This window comes from Falco punctatus, assembly GCF_963210335.1.
Source record: "Falco punctatus genome assembly, contig: scaffold_193, whole genome shotgun sequence".
In the NCBI taxonomy this organism is placed as follows: domain Eukaryota; kingdom Metazoa; phylum Chordata; class Aves; order Falconiformes; family Falconidae; genus Falco; species Falco punctatus.
Genome location: NW_027660332.1, coordinates 42,297 through 64,843, shown reverse-complemented (window position 1 = coordinate 64,843; position 22,547 = coordinate 42,297). Strand labels below are relative to the sequence as shown.

The window sequence follows — 22,547 nt, the reverse complement described above, 5'->3', positions numbered from 1 at the left end:
AAAATGAGGAGCTCTTGGGGATGAAGGTGGCACCTAGGGGGCTTCTCTGGTATGAAACGGGGGGAAAAAAGGGGGATTTGGGTTCATCGGATGGGATGGGGTGATGGGTGAAGGTCTGCTGATGGGGGTGAAGGACACCCCTTGGATGAAATTACTGGGGGGGGGGAAAGGGGAGGAAATTTTGGGTCATACCAAGGGATGGGACCAACTGATGGAGGATTCTTCACGGTGGTGGCACCAAGGACCACGGGGGATACAACCAAGACGGAGGGAGGAGATGAAAGATGCCAACTATCCCCCCAGCGAAGACCTGGTGACACTCACGTTGGTGAAGTCGGGTGCTCTCCAAGCCTTGGCCACTGCCACCACGTCCCTCAGCAATTTCCCGTCGGGTCCTCGGAGGTCGTTGGCTGCGTCCCTGTCATAGTCACCGCAGAGGCCACAAAGGCGTTTGCTCAGGTTCTGCCCCACCTTCATCATCATCTCGCCATCGGGGCTGAGGCCGATGATGACTTTGGGTTGGAGGGTGACCCAGATGGTGCCTTCGTTCTCGGTGATGGTCACCATGGTGGGGATGTCAACAGGGAGGTTGGCTGGGACCCCGTTGACCTGGAGAAGACACCAAGAGGGTGATTCTGCCTCTATACAACGCAACAAATATTTCAATAAATAAATAATATCAAAATAAAATATAAATCAGGATGAAACCGCCAGGACCTGGGTCATTTCTCCACCACTGTCCTTCTCCAGGGTGGTGGAACCCAACATGGGGTGAAGTCCCACCATCGTAAGGATGGGGCGAAGCGCCCTGAAAGGGCAGAAGGTGGGATGGAGATGGGCAGCCAGGGTTGATCCGGTGGGATTCCATCCTGCTGGGGATCAGGATGGGGATCTGGCCATTTGGGATCCCCATGTGGAGGTGGGAGAGGGGGTCTTGTGTGAAGGTAGGCACCCATGGGTGCTTCCTTGAGGTGAAATTACCCAGGAAAAGAGGAAATTTGGGTCAATTTAAATGGCTGAGGAGATGCGCCAACATCTCTTGGTGAGGGTGGGATGGAGGACAGCACCCATGGGTGGCCCACAGCTGGAAAAAAGGGCTGGTTTGGTCCAAATGAAGGAAAGGCTCGATGAGTGGAGATGGTTTGGGGATGGGATGAAGAAAAGCAGAGGTGGATGCTCCCCATGGAAGGAATTGCGGGGAAAAACAGGGAGCTGGGTTAAAATGAAGGGATGGGTCAACGGGAGATCTTGTGCTGACATTGGGATGAAGGTGGCATCTTCGTAGCCTTTGCTTAGGTGGAATTTTTTGGGAAAAAAAGGCCATTTGAAGGAAAACGAAGGGTCGGGTGGTTGCGGGGAGATGTGGAGGGGACGGTGGGAGGAGGGACAACGCAGGCAGGTCCTTCCCTTGTGGGAAATTGGTGGGAAAAGGGCAAATTGAGTCCAAATGAAGGGACGGGCCAAGGGTTTTGGCCAGCTGGTGATGATGGCAAGGAGGACAGCCCCACCCATGGACCTTGCAACATATTGGTGGAAACCACGTGGATGTTGGTGGAAACCATGTAGATTTTTGTGGAAACCGCATGGATGTTGGTGGCAAATGCGTGGATTTTGGTGGCAAATGCGTGGATTTTGGTGGCAACCATGGATTTTGGTGGCAACCACTTGGATTTTGGTGGAAACCTTGTGGATTTTGGTGGAAACCACATGGATTTTGGTGGAAACCACATGGATGTTGGTGGAAAATGCGTGGATTTTGGTGGCAACCATGGATTTTGGTGGAAACCACTTGGATTTTGGTGGAAACCACCTGGATTTTGGTGGAAACCTTGTGGATTTTGGTGGAAACCACATGGATTTTGGTGGCAACCTTGTGGATTTTGGTGGAAACCACGTGGATGTTGGTGAGCGCAAAGGGCAGGGGGGACATTCTGGGTGGCAGCAGGATGGGGGTGACCTACCCAGACCTTCTGGTCCCTCTTGATGGTGACGAAGGCCTTGGAGCTGAAGAGATGCAGGGCCGCCACAGCTGGCCGCTCCCCCTTCTCCCCAACATCTGCCAAGAGCCGGAACCAAGCGGCATCGTGAGGGTCACACAAGGTGGATGCCACGTAGATGCCGGTGGCCACGGTGGTGCCGGTGGCTCCATCGAAGGAGACGAAGTGGGTGGCGGGGGCCAAAAGGCAACGTCCCAGTTGCTCCACGCAGGTGCGGACACCGTTCCTCATGCCACAGACTTTGCCAAAGGGGCAACCGGCCTCCTGGCACTGCATGCCACCTGCCGCCTGGCATCTGCAGCGCTTGCTGCAGTCAGGGGAGAGGACGGTCTGGGCGATCTGTGAGGCGAGACAGGCAGGGACAGCATCTGCGACCGGTGTCCCCGTGCAAAGATGGCAAAATCTGGGAAGAACCACCGCATGCAACCTGTGTGCTCCTTGCAAGCATTGCAAGCATCGCAAGCAGAAAGGCTGCGTGCAACTTGTGTGCTCCTTGCAAATGTGTAGAAATGCTGCGTGCAACCCATGTGCACCTTGCAAGCATTGCATGCGTGCAGAAATGCTGCGTGTGCAAGAATGCAATGCTCCTCTCACAAGGGTGAAAGCACCCATGGGGCATGCAAGGGTGCAAGCACCCTGGGGTGTGCAAGGGTGCAACACTTGCCCTGCAAGGGTGCAAACACCCATGGGGCATGCAAGGGTGCAACACTCCCCTTGCAAGGGTGCAAGCACCCTGGGGTGTGCTAGGGTGCAACACTCCCTTTTTGCAAGGGTGCAAACACCTGTGGGGCATGCAAAGGTGCAACACTCCCATTTTGCAAGGGTGCAAGCACCCTGGGGCATGCAAGGGTGCAACACTCCCCTTTCTCAAGGGTGCAAGCACCCACAGAGTGTGCAAGGTTGTAACACTCCCTTTTTGCAAGGGTGCAAACACCCACAGAGTGTGCAAGAGTGCAACACTCCCCTTGCAAGGGTGCAAGCACCTGCGGGGCGTGCAAGGGTGCCGTGCTCACACCTCACGGGTGCAACCCTCCCCCGCAGCACCCACCTTGAAGTAGCGGCCATGGTGCATGCAGCCGCAGGCCTCGGGCACGACACACTCGTTGCCGTTGAAGAGGAAGCCGCTGTCACACTGGCAGCCTTCGAAGCACTTGGCAGTGCATGGGGCACTGCCCAAGACGCTGGCGCAGGCATGGTCACAGCTGCGGGTGCAGAGCTCATAGTGGCTGTTGGGCGGGCAGGAGAGGGCTGCGGGGGGGGGTAAAACAGCAGGTTTATTCCTTTAGTTTCTCCTTTTCCCAGGAAAAAGCCCTCAGCAGGACTCGTGGCAAGAGGGAATAGCGCCCTGGGGCAGGTGCTGCATGCAAAGTGCCTCCCCTTGCAAAAAATGCGCCCATCGAACCGGTGAAACTCTTGCTTCTTGCAAAAAAATGCAACGTTTTGCATGCAGGGGATGCCCCCCCCCGGTTAAAATTTGCAGAACCAGGCCGAGAACTGAAAATCAAGGCACAGCTGCGCACAGCTGCTTTTCCACCTTCCAAGTCTGCAAAAGTAAAGAGCAGCTGCAGGCATCTGTGGCTCCTTTGCAGGACTGCAAACCCGCTGCATGCAACTGCTTTTCCCTTGCAAAAATGCAAAGCAGCTGCATGCAACTGCTTTTCCTGGCAGAAATGCAAACGTGCTACATGCAACCACTTTTCCTTTGCGGAAATGCAAACCAGGTGCATGCAACCGCTTTTTTTCCCCTTGCAGAACTGCAAACCTGCTGCATGCAATCACTTTTCCTTGAAGAAATGCAAACTCGCTGCATGCAGCTGCTGCTTTCCCTTGTAGAAATGCAACCCTGCTGCATGCAACCACTTTTTCCTTGTGAGAATGCAACCCTGGTGCATGGAACTACTTTTTCTCTTGCAGAACTGCAAACCTGCTGCATGTAACTGCTTTTGCCTTGTGGGAATGCAAACCTGCTGCATGCAACTGCTTTTTCTCTTGCAAAACTGCAAACCCACCGCATGCAGATGCTTTTCCCTTGCAGAACTGCAAACCCACTGCATGCAGCTACTTTTTCCTTGTGGGAGTGCAAACCTTTTGCATACAACTGCTTTCTTTTTGCAGAACTGCAAACCCACCACATGCAAGCACTGCTCCCGTGCAGAACTGCAAGCCCACTGCATGCAACTGCTTTTTCCTTGTGGAAATTCAAACCTGCTGCATGCAATTGCTTTTCCTTGCAGAACTGCAAACCCACTGCATGCAACCGCTGCAGTGGCTGCATGCAACCACTTTTTCCTTGTGGGAATGCAAATGTGGTGCATGCAATCTCTTTCTTTTTGCAGAACTGCCAACCCACCGCATGCAGCCAGTTTTCCCTTGCTGAACTGCCAACGCGGCACATGCCCCCCCCTGCTCCCCCCGCAACTCACGGCAGTTGGCAGCCTCCCGCCACTCTTGCAGCTGCCCGCCGGCGGCCTGGCAAGCAGCGGCGTAGGCCTGCAGGCTGTGGCACAGTGCCTTGGTGCCTTGTGTGCACTGCTCCTGCTTGCAGCCCTCCAGGTACTCCTGCGGTGTCACCACCGCGTGGCACCCAGCAAAGGGTCCCGTCGGCTCCGTCAGCAAGGCGCAGGGTCCCAGGAGGTCAGAAGGGCAGGTGGGGGGAGGGGAGCCGTGGGTGCAGGTGTCTGTGAGGGTGCCCCAGGCATCCCCCAGCTCTTGGGGGGCACTGAGGTCATCGCTGGCATCGCTGTTGAAGTTGCCGCAGAGGCCAGTGGTGCGCTGGCGGTAGGCATCGGGGATGGTGAGCAGTGCATAGGCATCACCGTCGTAGAGGAGCTTGAGGCCGTCGCGCACCCGCAGCACCCGGTGGGCGCCCTCCTGGGACACCGTCACAGCGCCCTCGGCCAGCGTCAGTGGCAGAAGGTGCTGCTCGCCGTCCACCTGCAGGGGGGGAGGGGGGATGAACTGATTAATTATTCAATACATTCAGGGGGAAGCGGGTGTGTGTGTGTGCCCCCAAGCAGGGTCTGCACGCCCCACTTTGCAACCAAAAGTGGGTTTTGCACCCCAAAGCAGGGCTTGCACCCCAAGGGAAAGGTTTTTGTACCCCAAAGCAAAGATTTTTGCACAGCGAAGGATTTTTGCACCCCAAAGGAAAGGTTTGCACCCTAAAGAGGTTTTTGCACCCCAAAGCAAGGCTTGCACCCCTCACTGTGCACCCCAGGAGAGCATCTGCAAGCTAAAGAGATGTTTGCATGCCCTGCTTTGCACCCCGAAGTGGGTTTTGCACCCTGAAGTTAAGGTTTTGCACCCTAAAGTAAAGGTTTGCACCCCAAAGGAAAGATTTGCACCCCAAAGCAGGGCTTGCACCCCAAGGGAAAGGTTTTTGCACCCCAAAGCAAAGATTTTTGCACAGCAAAGGATTTTTGCACCCCAAAGGAAAGGTTTGCACCCTAAAGAGGTTTTTGCACCCCAAAGCAAGGCTTGCACCCCTCGCTGTGCACCCCAGGAGAGCATCTGCAAACTAAAGAGGTGTTTGCATGCCCTGCTTTGCACCCCGAAGTGGGTTTTGCACCCCAAAGAAAGGCTTGCACCCAAAAGTAAAGATTTTTGCACCCCAAAGTAAAGATTTTTGTACCCCACATTAAAGATTTTTGCACCTCAAAGTAAAGATTTTGCACCCCAAAGTAAAGGTTTACACCCCAAGGCAGAGCTTGCACCCCAAAGAGGTTTTTGCACCCCAAAGCAGGGCTCGCACCCCTTGCTGTGCACCCCAGGAGACCATCTGCAAGCTAAAGATGCGTTTGCATGCCCTGCTTTGCACCCCCATGTGGTTTTTGCCCCCCTCCCCAATGGTTTTTGCCCCCTGAAGCAGCCCCACTCACCGTCACCTCCCACGAGGTGCCCCTGGCCATGCCCACGGTGACACCACGCACGGTGACCAGCAGCTGGCGGATGACGGGTGCCCCCTGGCCGCTCTCCTTCTCCACCTCCACCTTGAAGGGCATCAGTGCGTCGCTGGGGCCGGTAGCCTCAACGGCTGCCAGTGTGTAGGTGCAGGTGCCGGCGAAACTCAGTGAATGCCCGTCGAAGGTGCGGTAGGAAACGGCCCCCAGCACTTGGCAGAGGCCGCACTCGTGGGAGTAGCAGCCCTGCACCCCATCCTGCACCGCACACACCTCGCCGGCTGCACAGCCCTGCGGTCGGCATTCCACCGCCCCATTGGCTTTGCAAGTGCAACGCTCGCTGCAGTTGGGGCAGGAGTAAAACTCCTCACCCGCCTTGTAGTAGCGCCCCTGGTGCAAGCAGCCGCAGTGGGGCAAGGTGACGCAGGTGTCACCACTGAGGAAGGAGCCCTCGTCGCAGAAGCAGCCTTCAGTGCAACGGTGGGGGTCGTCGCATTCTTCTGCCTCTCGCTGCCCGCGGCAGGTGGCGGGGCAGGGGGGGCCGCAGAGCTCGTAGTGCTGGTTCGGGGGGCAGATGGGACCTAGGGAGAAGAGAAATCAGGGTCTGAGGGCTGCAGAAGTGTCATGCGGGCAATACCCTGACTGCCTCCATGCGTGCAATACAGCAAATGCCTCCACGCGTGCAATACACTCCGGTTGCCTCTGCGTGTGCAATACAGCAAATACCTCTGCACATGCAATACAGCAAACGCCTCTGCGCGTGCAATACACCGACCACCTCAGTACGTGCCATACACCAACTGCCTATGCACATGCAATACAGCAAATGCCTCCATGTGTGCAATACCCTGATTGCCTCTGTGCATGCAATACACCACTGCTGTGCATGCAATACACTCACTGCCTCCATGTGTGCAATACCCTGACCGCCTCTGTGCATGCAATACACCGAGTGCCTCAGTACATGCAATACACCGACTGCCTCTGTGTGTGCAATACACCAACTGCCTACGCGCATGCAATACAGCAAACACCTCTGTGCGTGCAATACTGCAAACACCTCCATGCATGCAATACACTGCCCGCACCAGCACCTGCAACCCTCAGCCGCCCCCCCCGCCCTGAACCCTGCGTACTGCAGAAGATGGCAGTGCGCCACTGCTTGATGCGGATGCCCTGGCTCTGGCAGGCGGTGACGTAGGCGCTGATGGCCTGGCAGACAATGTCCTGATGCCCCTTGTAGATGCAAGCGTCAAAGAGACAATCATTGAAGTAGGGGGCTGGGTTGATGGCGTCGTGGCAGGCAGCGAGGGGTCCCCACTTCTTTATCAGGATCCCGCAGTGTTTGTCACCCTGGTAGGTGCGTTTCTGCGCTTCGGTGCAAACTTCGCAATTCTCGGTGCAACCGGCCTGGCAACCGGGGACGTCGGCCACTTTCCAGGAGTCGGCAAATTGGATTTCGTCGGCAGCCAGCTGCCCGCTGGGCAACACGAAGTCATCCTGGGGGTCGCCGTTGGCGTTGCCGCAGAGGCCACAGACAGCCTGAGAGTAGGTGCTGGGGAGGATGACCCTGGCGTAGCTGTACCAGTCGAAGGTGACGATGACATCAAAGTCGGTCTTGATGAAGCCGTGGACGCCTCTGAGGTAGGCGTGGAGCTTATTGCCATGGCTGAAGGGCAGGTCCATCAGGATCCCGTTGAGCTGGAAGGGAATCACAGGTTGTGTGATGTCATGCAAGGACTTTGAAGCCCACCAAGACACCACACAAGGACTTTGAAACCCACAAACACACCTCACAAGGACTTTGAAGCACACCAAGAGGTCATGCACCCAGCTTGCAACTCAGCTGTATGCCAAACAACCTCGAAATCCACCCAAATGCCAAGCAATGACCTCGCAAACCAACCAGGCATCAGGCCATCAGCTTGCAGCCCACCTGAACATCACATTACGAGCTTGCAACCTACCCTGGCTCCATGCAAAGTGCTTGCAGCCCACCCAAATGTCACGCCACAACTGTGCAGCCCATCCAGACACCATGCAACAACTTTGCAACTCGCCCAGATGCCTTGCAACGACCTTGCCACTCACCAGGATGCCACGCGATCCCCTTGCAACCCAACCTGCTGCCATGCATGACCTTGTCACCCACCCAAACACCATACGAGGACCATGCAGCCCACCCAGATGCCTTGCAATGACCTTGCAACTCACCAGCCCCTCACCTTCCCCTACCTGGAGCTTCTGGGGGTGCATCTGGCTGAGGCTGAGGGTCATGTTGTAGACATTCAAGGTGACCTCCTTGGTGTAGGAGACCACGTGGCTGCCCCGGTTGTTGTTCTGTACAGTGACAGTGAAGGGGACAAGGGTGGGGTCGTCAGAGCAGAGAGCAGCCAACTGGTAGATGCAGGTGCCCATGAAATCATAGCGCCGCCCGTCGAAGGTGGTGTAATGGGGGTCACCAGTGGCCACGCAGATTGAGCGGGTCTTGGCCACACACCGCCGCACGCCATTCACCACGGTGCATGTCTCGTCTGCCTTGCACCTGGTTTCCTTGCACACCACCATGCCCAAATCTGGGTCACACTTGCACCAAGAATGGCAGGACTCATCACCCCAAAACTCTTCACCGGGGCGGTAGTAGCGGCCATCACGGGTGCAGCCGCAGCTGGCCATGGCCACACACTGGCCACCACTGAGGACGTAGCCCTCGTTGCAGGCACATGTCTCTACACAGGGTTGGATGCAGTTGGTAGGCGCGTCTCGGTTGGCGCACGTGGCTGGGCAGGCATTGCCACAGGCTTCGTAGTGGCTGTTTTGGGGGCAGGGTAATGCTGTGGGGAGGCAATGGGGCGAATTAGAGGGGGAAATGCAGCAGCAGCAGCAGCACGTGGGTGCTACGAAGAGCTCACGCACCAGGGATGGAATTTGCACTGCGCGAAAGTGCTGGGTGCTTGGCATGCAACACCGCGGGGACTGGGTCTTGCATGGAGAGAAGAGCATTGAACGCATGGTGTGCAGTGTCTGGGAGATGGATATAGCACTGTGTGAACGCACCAAGTGCTTTGCATGCAACACCCCCCACCCCCCCCCAGTTGGATGTTGCACCATGTTAACGCACCGAGTAAATCGACGTGCAACACCCTGGAGCTGGACGCTCCTCTGTGCAAATAACCCCAAGCGCTTCCCATGCCTGATCCTGTTCTAGATGTTCCCTTTCTCTGCCAAAGAAAACGCCCCACCACGCAGAGCGAGAAGGAAACCCATCGCTTACGGCAGCCTGAGGGTGTCCTCCAGTCATGCACGACAACCCCGTGCTTCTTGCAGGTGGATGCGTAAGCCTCCAGCACCTGGCAGAGGATTTGCTTCGCCCCGTCACTCATGCACACGTCATAGAGGCAGTTGCGGTAGAAATCTTTGGGCTTGACGATGTCATGGCAAGCCTGGAAGGGCCCCTGGAAGGTTTTTTTGATGAGTCCGCAGTACTGGTTGCCGCCATACAGCTCCCTCTTCTCCTCCTCGCACACCGGGCAGGTGCCTTCACAATAATCCCAGCAAAACGGATCGTCATCGTCTGGAACTTTCCAGCCTTCAGCCCAGGCCAGCACGGCGGTGAGGTCACCGCCACCCTGGGGGACGTCATCCTCAGGCTTGAGGTTGTAGTTGCCGCAGAGGCCGCAGGTATGTTTGTAGTAGCTGCTGGGGAGGTCAATGATTAGGTGCCAGTTCCAGTCGTACGTCACCCGGAGCCCAAAGTCCGTATCCAGCACCGCGCTGAGCCCACTCTGGAAGACCCGCACCTTCTCGTTCTCCAGGACCACTGGGAGCAGCGTCACCACTCCATTCACCTGCCAGTGGGGAGCAGCGAATGTGAGCGCTGAGCACGTGCACCCATGTGGTCTCGGGGTCTGCAACACCCTCACTGCGGCATGCAACCGCTTCTGCTGCCATTGCTTGCTGCTGCCTGCCATCCCGTCACTGCAGCGTGCAATCGCTTCTGCTGCCATTGCTCACTGCCATGCACAACCCCCTTGCTGTGGCGTGCAATCACATCTGCAGCCACTGCTCACTGCTGTGTGCCATCCCGTTGCTGCAGTGTGCAACTGCTTCTGCTGTCATTGCTCCCTGCCATGCACAACCCCCTCGCTGTGGCATGCAATCACTTCTGCAGCCACTGTTTGCTGCTGTGTGCCATACCGTTGCTGCAGTGTGCAACCACTTCTGCTGCCACTGCTCACTGCCGCACACAACCCCCTCGCTGCGGCATGCAATTGCCTCTGCAGCCGCTGCTCCCTGCTGTGTGCCACCCCTTTGCTGTGGCGTGCAGTCGCTCGCTGCAGCAGTCAATCGCTAGTGGGGTGCTGCAGCACACAGCTGCCTTGCCGTGGGGACACAGCGGCATGCAACCACTTCACAGCGGCGTGCAATGTCTTTCCGCAGCTGCCCACTACGGCACACAATGCCCCATTGCAGTGATACAGTGGCACGTAACTCCCCCCCCCCCCCAGCAATGCTGCAGTGTGCAATTTCTACTGCAGCCTGCAACCTGCTGCAGCAAGGCTGGGGACATGGAATCCCTGCTTACGTGCATGCTGCAGGGTGCAATGCGATAGTGTCCCAGCCCGCCATGGTGTGCAAGCGGTGTCAAGGAGCATAACTGCCTGCTGCAGCATGCAACCATCTGCTGCAGCGTGCAAGCAACTTCTGCAGCATGCAACCATTCACTAGGGTGTGCAGTAAGTCTTGCAGCACTACCACAGCACGCAGTCACCCGCTGCAGCAGGCAGTTGCTGCTGCGGCACTGCTACAATGTGCAATCACCCACTGCAGGGAGCTGCCACCATCGCAGCATGCAACCATGAGCTCTGCGCTCTCTGGGCAAGATCCACACTTGGGGACAACCCTTGTCAGGAGCTTCTGTGTGTCAAAACCTCCCCAGTTTCATGATATCACTGCCTGTATCGACATCACTGCCTGCGTCAACATCACTGCCTGCGTCAACATCACTGCCTGCATCAGGCTTTGCTTTTGCCTTACCCACCTCGCCTGCACTGGCTGCCACCACAAACCTCCCAGGGGGGTGGTCCCACCCACTTTGAGGTTTCTTGGAGATCTACTGCAGCCACCTTTGGCGGTTTGGGCTTCCCCAAGAGGCAGAAAACCACCTCAGGTAGCCCCATGCAAGGCAGCATATTCCCAGCGTATCCCAGCACTTCCAAAATCCACGTTCCAGTTTGACCGATTCAGCCAAAACTACTGGTGGCCCTGACGGAGCAGGAAGAGGTGTTGGACGTGGCAGAGGAGAGGGATAAAAAAGGAGGTAGGGAAGAGATGGGTGAGAAAAGAGGTGGGAAAAGACCAATTTCCCCTCCATTTTGGGCCAACTCACCCTGACTTTGCCAACTTCCTTCTGGCGGATGGAGATCTCTTGGCCGTAGACCTTGATGTTGGCCAAGCTGACATAGGAGACGGATTTCACCCCACCACGGATGTTATTCTTGCCCTCCACCTTGAAGGGCACCAGTGTGGTGTCGTTCCCGCAGGATTCAGCCATGGTGTAGGTGCAGGTGCCTTGGAAGTCAAAATCGAGCCCATCGAAGGTGCGGTAGTGGGGGTCACCCCAAGCCCAGCAAGTGTTGACCTGGGATGGGACACACTTGACTTGGCCGTCCTTCACCTTACACCTCTCCTTGGGCCGGCACTGAAGGGCTTTGCAGGGGTCTGGAAAGAGGAGAAACTATGGGAGAAACCATGGGAGGTGTCCTGGTGAGGGGCACATCCCATGCCATCCCTGCAAGCCAAGCATCTTCACCAGGGCTGAGGTTCCACCAAGTGTCCTCTGCTCCCCCTTGGGCTTTGGCAGGAGATTGGTGGCTCCAAGACATAAATCAGAGCAACAATAATCCATCACTGAATCCAATTTTCCCCTTTTCAGCTGTCTTTTCCCTCTCCATTCCTTGGAAAAACATCTTGAGGTTGGGTTCATCCTTACCCTAGCTCCCATGCATCCTTCAAGAACCAGATACCACCATGGTTCAACCAGGACACGTGAGTGAATGCAAAGCCAAGAGGTGGCTTTTCTGAAGCACTTTGCTCCTCCAAATTTTTCCCACCACATCCCTGGCCCCTTCTCAGGGTTGGAGGAGGGATCTCTCACCTCTGTCTCCCCTTGCTGGAGGGTTTGCACCTCAAAATTAAACACCCCGCCCAGCTGCAGGATCTGCTCTGGCTTCAAGATCCCTTTTGATTTCTTTTTTTTCCGCTCAAGCAACCCCATCTTTCCTTACTTTGATTGAAGCAACCCAAGATCCCATCCCGGATTTCACAAGATTCGTCGTTGGTGCAGCTATGGCTGCTGCAGGACAAGCCTTTGCTGGGGACAAACATGCAGCGCTGCTGGCAGTTGTCCTTCAAGACCGTTTCATAGGGCTGCGGGGCAAGAGGTTGCGAAGCATTACAGTGGGAAGAGCAAACTGTGTGGCATGTAAATCCGTAAAAAATTGTGGAAGGGGAGAAAAAGCAAATGGCATATTGAGGAATTTGTTGCTTTTGTTGCATGAAAAAAAAATGCAGGAAAAAAACCCCCAACCATCCCTTTGCCCTCTTCCACCTCCTCTGAAGGAAAATTATGTTGTTATTTAGCACCTTCAGCTGTGGAAAGCATGGCTACTATCTGAGCATCCTCATCGGCGCTAGCACTGTTACGTCAAGTGATAAGAGAGATGGAAATGCCCCAAATTTCTTCGTAGGTAACCCCAGAATCTCTCGGCAGAGGGGAATTTTTGTTTTGTTTCTGCAAGGAGCTTTGGGCTGCAGATGCATACCCTTTAGAGCGATGTGCTGAAGGGCAGGCAGGAGGAAAATATTTAAAAAAACCCAATAAACCTAAACTAAGCTCAGGAGATCGTTACCTTGTAGTATCTCCCATCCACAAAACCTCCACATTTGTCCTCAGAAACGCAGCTTTGCCCGTCAAAGACGAGCCCTTCATCGCAGCGGCAGCCTTCGACGCAGGTTTTGGGGCATTTGGAGGCATCTACCAGCCCTGCGCAGCTGTTGATGCAGAGGTTGGAGCAGAGGGAGTAGCTGCTGTTGGCCGGACAGCTGAGGGCTGGAATGAAAAGGACAAGAAACCCAAGGCTGAACGTTGGGTGGAAAAGCGGTGCCAGCGCAAGGTTGGAGAAGGAGTGGGACCAGCCAAATCAGGTGTCAACGAGATGAATTTTCCTTTGTGCCAGCTCTTCCCGCCCACACCCCACACCAATAAACATGCGCCTGGTTGGTGCTTCTGTTGACTTTTCCCACTCGCTGCAAATGCGATCAAAAAGGCTCCTGTGGTTGACACCGGCATTGTCTTCTGCTTGTCCAAAACACTGATGACAACACACCCACTTGGCGCTTGCGTTGGCTTTCCTCCTTTATCCCCCAACACCACCAAAAACACGCCTCCTTGCGTTGGCTTTTCCTGGTTGCGATTATTTGCACGCCACCATCGCCCTCCCCACCCCACAGCAGTGTTTTCATCACCCTTTGCACAGAAGGTGGTCACCGCAGACACCTGGCCCCAACGCCCCTTCCAAATAAATTCTAAAGCCTGGCCTATTTTCCCTAATTAATTCTAACGAGGTGCAACTTCCCAGCCAAAGAGGAGGTTCCCCACCCGCAACCCCCACTTACGACGGAAAGGCGGTCTTCTCCAAGTGTCAATGATGACGCCGGCGTCTTGGCAAGCGGTGGCATAGCTCTGGATGCTCTGGGAGAGGACATGGGTGTCCCCTTCAGTGAGGCAGAGGTCGTGGAGGCAGGCTTGGAAATAGAGGGTTGGGTCAATGATATTGTGGCAGGAGTCGAAGGGGCCCTTTGGGACCGTGAGGATGCCGCAGTAGTTTGGTTTCTGGAGGACCACCTGCTTCTGCACCGTGCAGGCAGGGCAGTCATCCCTGGAGCAGTCATCGCTGCAAGGCACATCAGGCATTTTCCAGGCAGAGCCAAAGGCTTTCATGTCAGGGGCATTTTGGCCACTGGGGAGGAGGAAATCATCATTGAGTTGCCCGTTGTAGTTGCCACAGAGCCCGCAAAGGTAGCCCTGGTAGCCCTGAGGGACTGTGACAGTCACGTGGTGGTGGAAGTCATAGCGTAGGACGAGGCCGAAGTCAGTCTGAAGCAGGACGCCTGTCCCGTGTTGGTGCACCTGGACCTGCCCCTCGTTCAGGATGGCCGGGAGGTGGTAGGATATGGAGTTCACCTGGGACAGGGAGAAAGAAATCCTCCAATGAGCCTCAGGGATGCCAGGAGGAGAAGGCTAAGGAGGTAGGAGCAAAAAACACGGGGGGGAAACACCTTCCAAGAGACCTGTTAATGAATTTATGGCTCCCACTTTGAAACTGGAAGGCAAAGTGGGGATGAGCATGGCTTTGTCTTGGAGACAGGGGTGAGGTCTCCCCTCCACCCAGGAAAATAATTTTTTGGGATGCTGTGCTTGCAACCGCAAAGAGGTGGACCACAAAACATGACTGTGACCGTGCAGCTCTTGCTTCACACCCAAGTCAACATGAGCCTGTAGACCTTGACACTGGCACACTTGCCACCACAAAGGGGTCCAGCTGTGGCTCATGACCCACCACAACAGGTCCCTTGTTGCCTCACACCAAGGTCAATGCGAGCCTGTAGGCATCACCAAAACGTTTGCACTCCAAGAGATGGACCCCAAAGCACAGATTGGCTGTGGTGGTTCCCACCTCGCCTTGTGTCAAGGTCAACAGGAGCCCATAGACTCTTGACATCAGCATGATTGCACCCTAGAAGAGGTGGGCCACCATGCATGGACCTGCTGAGACCGTGTCCCTCTCACCTCATGGCAAAGTCAACATGAGCCTGTAGACTTTGACATCAGCATGGTTGCACCCTAGAAGAGGTGGGCCACCACGTGTGGACCTGCCGCGACCACGTCCCTCTGACCTCATGGCAAAGTCAACATGAGCCTGTAGACTTTGCCACTGGCGTGCTTGCACCCAGAAAGAGGTGGACCATGAAGCCTTACCATGACAGCTCCCGTCTTGCCTTTCGTCAAGGTCAGTGTGAGCCCATAGACTTCAAGGGACAACGCTTGGATGCCAGAGACCTTCCTCTTCTGCCGGGCATCCTTCTTGATTTTCACAACAAACGGTTCAATATCGTCTGCACCGCAGGTCTCTGTGAGGATGTAGGAGCAGGTGCCTGAGATGTTGAAAGCCACCCCATCGAAGGAGAGATAGTTGTGGTCACCGGTGGCCACGCAGACCCCGAGCTCAGCCGATGGGCATTGTAAGACACCATCAACAACTTTGCCTTCAGCACTGCCAGGGCAAGAAACTTCCTCGCATTCCACGGTGCCACCAACCCGGCAGTGGCATTTCTCCTGCTTGGTGGGGAAGAAGGTCTCCTCCACCTTGTAGTAGAAGCCCTGATGCAGGCAGCCACACTGGGACATGGGGATGCACTCATCGCCACTGAAGACGAACTCCTTCTCGCACACGCAGCCCTCCCTGCACTGCTGTGAGCACTTCATGGGGGCGTAGACACTGCTGCAAGTCGCGCTGCAGTCCTGGGCGCAGATCTCGTAGTGGCTGTGGGCAGGACATGAAATACCTGCCGCGAGACAAGGGGAGTCGTTAGGAGCAAGGACATTACGAGCTGCATCCTGCAATTTTCCTGCCATTAAGGGGCACAATTGTGCCCAGCGATGAGGTTCACCATATGCAGGTGACCATCCCACCATGAGGACGTTCCCTCAAGCAACAGAATCTCTCCCGTGTTTGGTCCCTCATCAAGGTTCAGGCAGGGTTCCTCTCCATTTAGAACTTTTTTGGTGCATCTCGTGTGTTTCGCCCTGTGAGTGATCCAGGTGATTGGCCCTCTTGTTTTGAGCCGATGAGAAGAAATCGATGCTTAATGGGGCTAAATTATTCGACCCATCGTAGCTGGATGAGACATCTCGTTCCTTGGAAGGGTTTGTGGGCCTTGGCCATGAACAGAGAGGATGGGACTGACCAAGGCTTCGGGTGGGATAAGGCACCGTGAAGTGAGATGATTCCCACTGCCGGTTTGTCCCTACGTGGGTTTAGCTGAGGATTAGGGTTCCCTTGGATGCTTGTGACCCCTCAGGAGGCCACCCCCCCCTCCTCCAATTAGCCCAACTTACTGCAGAAACCATCTGTCCTCCATTTCTCGACAGTGACGCCAGCAGCCTGGCAGGCAGCGGTGTAGCGGGTGATAATCTGGCATATCACATCTTCCTGGTCCGGGAAGAGGCAGGAATCATGAGTGCAGGCTTGGAAGTATGTGATGGCGTCCACCTGAGCGTGACAAGCTCTGAAGGGTCCATCCGCTTCCATGATGATCTCACAACTCGTCCCTGCTGTGGCGGTAGGACACGTCACCTTCGACAGCTCGACGCAACCCTGTTTGTCGGTCACCTTCCAGCTGTGCCCGAAGGCGTCCGGGTTTGATATCACTTGGTTGTTCTTCGTCATCATATCATCACCCACCTCCCCGTTGTAGTTCCCGCAGAGGCCACACAGGGCGTTTCCGTAAATGCCCGGCACTGACACGGTGACTTGGCTTTGCCAGTCGTAGGTGACGGTGAGGCCAAAGTCCGTCTCTACTACCGCTTCCTGCCCACCTCTGTAGATGGAGATCTTCCAGTCTTTGTGGCGATACGGTAGGTTGACCAACTGGTCATTGATCTGGGGACAAAAGAAAAAAAATAATAAAAAATATTAAAATTAAAATTTGATATCTTAATAGTAAAGGTAAATTACGTTTCCACACCACCTGCAACTTGGTCTCCTGCCACAACTGCCAAAATTGTTCCAACCAAAGCACATAAATTATGGAGACGAAACCTTTTCAGTTTTAATCATCTGCCCCAAATACACCCTTTGGCCACCAGCCTCGAGGTGAACGGTGCCCGAGGCTCTGGAGGTTCGATCATGCAGCGATCTCCAGCTTCAGGTAGAGATCCTTACGTTTAGTCAATTAAATCTCATCTTGGTGGGGCAAACAGATCTGGGAGCTCTGGATCATCTCAGTGGTGTGGTTGGAGGAAAATACTCAGCGTTACTCAACATCGAGAAAAAAACAGAGGGGTGATTGTGGAAGAGAAGAAATGGGGTGAGGAGCAGAAAGTGAAGAACGTGGAAATTTAGCTAAAAAACAGAGGAGTGAGGGTGGAAGAGGAGAAATGAGATGAGGAAGTTAGGGTGAGGAGCAGAAAGTGAAGAAGATGGAAATTAGAAAAAAACAGGGGGTGGAAGAGGAGAAATGGGATGAGGAGGTGTGGGGTGAGGAGCAGAAAGTGAAGAACGTGGAAATTAGATAAAAAACGAGGGGTGGACCAGTAGAAATGGGATGAGGAGGTTTGGGGTGAGGAGCAGAAAGGGAAGAATGTAGAAATTAGATTTAAAAAAAAGAGGAGTGAGGGTGGAACAGGAGAAATGGGACGAGGAGGTTGGGGTGAGGAGCAGAAAGTGAAGAAGATGGAAATTAGATAAAAAACGGGGTGGAAGAGGAGAAATGGGATGAGGAGGTTTGGGATGAGGAGCAGAAAGGGAAGAACATGGAAATTAGATAAAAAAAGGGAGGAAGAGGAGAAATGGGATGAGGAGGTTTGGGATGAGGAGCAGAAAGGGAAGAACATGGAAATTAGATTACAAAACAGGGGGTGGAAGAGGAGAAATTGGATGAGGAGGTTTGAGGTGAGGAGCAAAGGGAAGAACATGGAAATTTAGATAAATATTTGCTAAACGCACCATGATTTTGCCGGGGTGTTCCTGGCTGATCTCAATGTTTTTGCCATAGACTTTGACCAAGACGAGAGTGATGGAGCCCAGAAGTTGGGCATCATGGCGGCCATTCTGCACCAGCACCTGGAAGTCCACCAGACCTTGGGTCTTCTTGCACAACCCTGTCAGCTGGTACATGCATGTGCCCTGGAAGATGAACTCGGCACCGTCAAAGCTTTTGTAGTGGGTGGCACCGACTGCGGCACAGGTCCCATATCTCTTGGGGTAGCAACCCCGGATGCCATCCTCCACCCGGCACTCTTCCTCAGCGTGGCAGCTGGCCTGGTGGCATATGGCCTTCTGGTGTTGCTCGTCGCAGATGCAACGTTTGGTGCAGGTGTTGTCTGCCCAAAACTCCTCGTGGAGGCTGTGGAGGAGACCCTCAAAGACACAGCCGCATTCGCTCTGGGGGACGCACTCGTTGCCATCCAACACGAAGCCCTCGTGACACTCACAGGTCTCCACGCAAGCCAAGGTGTTGCACTCGGTGGGCACTGCGGCGGCATTGCAGGTGGTGGGGCAGGCAGGGCCACACGTGGTGTAATTGCTGTTCTTTGGGCAGGAGAGAGCTGTCAAAGGGACAGGACACCACGGTCATGGTGGGATGGGACAGCGTGGTCATGGTGGGATGGGACTGCGTGGTCATGGTGGGATGGGACTGCATGGTCATGGTGGGATGAGACATTGTGGTCAGGGTGGGGGTAATACTCCTTGGCCGTAAGGTGTGGCAGACCACCAAGAGCTTGGAGCTCCTGGAATTTTATGTGTACTTTGTGGAGCCTGCGTGGACTTTCAGGACCCTCCACATGGACCTCCTGGACACAGTTCCTGAAGTCTGCATGGACTCCCTGGGCTATCTATGCAGATTTTTGGGAGTCACTAGAGACTCCCTGGGCCTTCTGCATGGGCATGCTTCTGGGCCTTCTGAATGGACTTGCTGGACATTCAGCAGAGAATTTTCCAAGTCTCAAAGAACTTTCTGGACCTTCTGCATGGACTTTCTGGACTTACAGCAAAGACTTTTGGGAGTCTGCACTGACTTCATGGACTTCCTACTGAGACCTTTGGGATTTGGACCTTCTGGAGTTTCTACACAGACTTTCTATATGGACCTTCTGGACTTTCTACATAGGTTTTCTGGAGTCTGCCTGGACTTTCTGGGATTCCTGCTTGGACTTGTTGCAACAACCTTTTCCAGCCCATGAGTCTGCAAGCTTGGGACCCACAGCCCTTTTCAGGTCCAGCTTTGTGCAGCCTAATTCAAAAGACCCTGGTGGTCCCACCTTGCTTGGGAGATCAAGAGCTTTGCGGAGACACAAACATCCCTATTGATGCCATCTCCCTTTTATGCCTGTGTCTTCTGCTCATTCCCATCCCTCCTTGATGACACCCACCTTAATTATGGTTGTAGCACCCTGCCCACCCGGGGGGAGGATTTCCTGCCAACCGGGAGCTACTCACGACAACGCGCCAGCATCCTCCAGTCAGGGATGGTGATCCCCTCCTCCTGGCAGTCGGCTGCGTAGGCTTCGAGGGCTCGGCACAACGTGACGTGGAGCCCATCAGTCATGCAGAGGTCCGAGATGCAGTTTTTCAGGTAGATGGTGGGGCTGACGGTGGTATGGCAGTTCCTGAAGGGCCCCACGCTCTGGGTGAGCAACCCGCATAATGTCTCGCCCTGGTACTTCACCTTCTTGTCCCATGGGCAATGCCTGCACTGCCCGCTGCAGCTGTCCCAGCAGTGGTGGCTCTCCTTGGCCACCCTCCAGCTGCGGGCCAGCTCCGTGGCATCCTGTGCCAAGTTGCCATCGGGCATGAGGGAGTCATCACTGGGGTCACCGTTGCTGTTGCCGCACATGCCGCACACTTTGCCAGCGAGCCTGCTGGGCAGCTTCATCACCATGCGGTCATCCCAGTTGTAGAGGATCTTCAGGCCAAAGTCAGTTTGGATCAGCAGGGACTTGCCCTTCTGCTGCAGGTGGAGTCTCCCTTCGGCCAGGGAGATGGGAAGGTGGGACTGATGGTTGTTCACCTGGAGGAGGCAAAAAAAACCCCAACCAACCACAGATAACATCAAACATGGGGCAAGAAATGGAGGTCTTTAAGCTTTGAGGTGTCTTCCTGCAAGAGGCGACCATGCAGTAGCGTCACCCACCGACCCACGGCAAATCACAGAATCATTTTGGTTGGACAAGACCCTTCAGATCATCCTGAAACGCGTTATTCCAGTGAAACACCATAATATTGCCTTGGATTCGAAGATTTCCATACATACCCTCACAATCCCATTCTCGGACCTGACCGCGGTGATGGTCACGTCATAGACACGGATGGTCATGGAGCTGATACAGGAGACTTTCGGGACGCCTCTGTGTTCGTTTTTTGCCTCGATGTTGAAGACAGGCAGGGTGGGATCCGAATCGCAGGTCTTGGTCAAGGTGTAGGTGCACGTGCCCGTGATATCAAAGCTTTTCCCATCAAAGGTTTGGTAGTGGGGATCACCAGTGACCCAGCAGGTCGAGAAGGTTTCTTGGTGGCAAGTGTGTTGCCCATCCACCAACGTGCACTCGTCCCTGGAGCCCCAGTCTTGACAGGAAGACATGGCAGAAGCTGCAGAAAAAAAGAGGGGGGGGGGGGGGGAAATGGTGACCACTGAGAAGACCTGGCCGTTGGCAAGATGGAACCATGCGTTGGCCCGACTTACGTGTGGCGCAAAGACCGGTGAAACCGTAACCGGTGTAGGGCCGGAAGCCGAAGACCAGGAGCCCAAAGGGTGTCTGCTGGTGCTCAGCACTCTGGATTTTCATCCTGGTGCTCATGGCGATGGTGGCCCAGGAGAAGTCTGTGCCAGGAATGGCCGTCCAGGACATGGCCCTGTTCACCTTCTGGTTGAGGGTGATGGTCCTGGCATCTGCGTTAGGGGCAACGAGGACCGCGTGGTTACTGTACTCATCCAGGCTGCTGAGGCGGTAGGACGTGCAGTGAGCGGAGATGGGTGGGATGGTGACCAGGAAGGAGTCTTGCACATAGGAGCCTTTCTTGTTGCCAGTGAAGAAGAAAAGCACCTGGATTGGGGCCGAGGCACTGACATAGAGCGGTGAGTTTTCGTTGACCTCGAAGACGCGGATGCCCCCCGCCTCCATGTTCTCAGTGGAAGCCACGTTCCCCCTGTTGTAGGTGATGGAGGTTCTCTTGGCCGCCACAACATAGGCGAAGTCTACTTTCTTCTGCAAGGGGTTGGGGGGGACAACGTAGGCCGTCCCCCAGGCCTGGACGGGCAGAAGTTGCTCAACCACATAATCGCAGTTCCTGGACGTCTGGACGCAGCAGTGTCCACTGAAGGCCGCAATGGCCTGGTCAGACGTGATCTCGGAGCCGGATAAATCTTGGGTGCTTTGCAGTTGGAGGCTTTGGTAGGGGCTCAAGGGTATGTGGAGGACGGTGCCGGGGGAGTAATTCCTCCCTCTGTAGTAGAAGGTGCCTGTGACCTTCATGGAAATGGAGGTTGGAGTCTTCCCGGCCACCACAGCAAATTCCTTCAAGCCACTGCTGCGGGTTCCCACCGGTGTCACCACGTAATACCTGTTGCCCAGTTTATCCACCGGCAAGATGGCGGTGGCGCCGGCAGTCTGGGCCTTGGCGTTGAGGGTGACGACGGAGATGTCCTTGGTGGACTGGATGAGGATGGCTTTATCGGAGAGGCGGCTGCCGACAAGCTCCATGGTGCTTGGGACACGGAGGGAGAAGGTCTTGTCTCGGCTGAGGGTGACGGTGCCAGCGAAGGTGCCACGTGGCGTCGTCACCGTCACCGTGGTGGAGTCGGCGTAAGCGGTGAGGAGGAGCTGGATGGAGGCGCTGGAGCCTTCATCGTCATTCTGCGGGATGACGGCCAGGAACTCCCTGCCGCGGAAAGTGGCAGTGGACAGGCCTGGGAGAAGCAGGGAAAATAGGTTTTGGGGCAAGTTTTGGGGTTTTCGGGAAAGTTTTGGTTTTTTGGGGCATGTTTTGAGGTTTGGGGGCAATTTTGGGGTTTTTTTTGAGCAAGTTTTGGGGTTTTTTGGGCAAGTTTTGGGGTTTTGGGGGCAAGTTTTGGGGTAAGTTTTGGGGTTTGGCGGCAAGTTTTGGGGTTTTGGGGGCAAGTTTTGGGGTTTTTGAACATGTTTTGGGGTTTGGGGGGCAAGTTCTGAGGTTTTTTTGGCAAGTTTTGGGTTTTTTTGAGCAAATTTTGGGGTTTTTTTGGAAAGTTTTGGGGGTTTTGGGGAAAGTTTTGGGGTTTTTTGGGAAAGTTTTGGGTTTTGGGGGCAAGTTTTGGGTTTTTTGGGGCAAGTTTTGGGGTTTGGGGGGCAAATTTTGGGTTTTTGGGGCAAGTTTTGGGTTTTTTTGGGCAAGTTTTGGGTTTTTTTCTTGAGTTTTTTTGGGGGGAGGTTTTGGGGGGTTTGGGGGTTTGGTTTTTTGGGTTTTGTTTTTGTTTGGGTTTTGAGGTTTGGTGTTTTGGGGTTCATTTTGGGTTTTTTGGGGTTTTTTGGGTTTTGGTTTGGTTTGGGTTTTTTAGGGTTTTTTGATTTTGGGGGGTTTTGGGGGTTTGTTTTTGGGGTGTTTTTTTTGTTTGGGTTTTGGTGTTTTGAGGTTCATTTTGGTTTTTTGGGGTTTGGGTTTTGGGTTTTGATTTGGTTGGGTTTTGGGGGTTTGTTTTGGGGGGTTTTGGTTTGGTTTGGATTTTGGGGTTTGGGTTTTTTTTGGGGGGTTTTGGGTTTGGGGGGTTTTGGGGGTTTGGGGTTTTTGGGGTTTGATTTTGTTTGGGTTTTGGGGTTTGGTTACTTGGGGGTCAT

At 54.7% G+C, this 22,547-nt stretch overlaps 1 protein-coding gene across 1 annotated transcript; it reads right to left on the bottom strand.

Annotated features, from left to right (window-relative positions):
- Positions 1-470: 470 nt before the first annotated feature.
- LOC308057138 (IgGFc-binding protein-like) lies at positions 471-22,547 on the bottom strand (the record flags this gene model as incomplete). Its single annotated transcript, XM_080411289.1, has 18 exons — positions 471-2,336; positions 3,046-3,245; positions 4,421-4,931; positions 5,876-6,477; positions 7,033-7,597; positions 8,132-8,730; positions 9,171-9,744; positions 11,286-11,617; positions 12,184-12,325; positions 12,808-13,007; positions 13,574-14,198; positions 14,937-15,523; positions 16,068-16,636; positions 17,588-18,287; positions 19,180-19,750; positions 19,994-20,417; positions 20,464-21,618; positions 22,537-22,547. The coding sequence occupies 18 exons, from the start codon at positions 22,545-22,547 to the stop codon at positions 1,293-1,295; spliced, it is 9,411 nt and encodes a 3,136-aa protein (XP_080267415.1). The 3' UTR covers positions 471-1,292.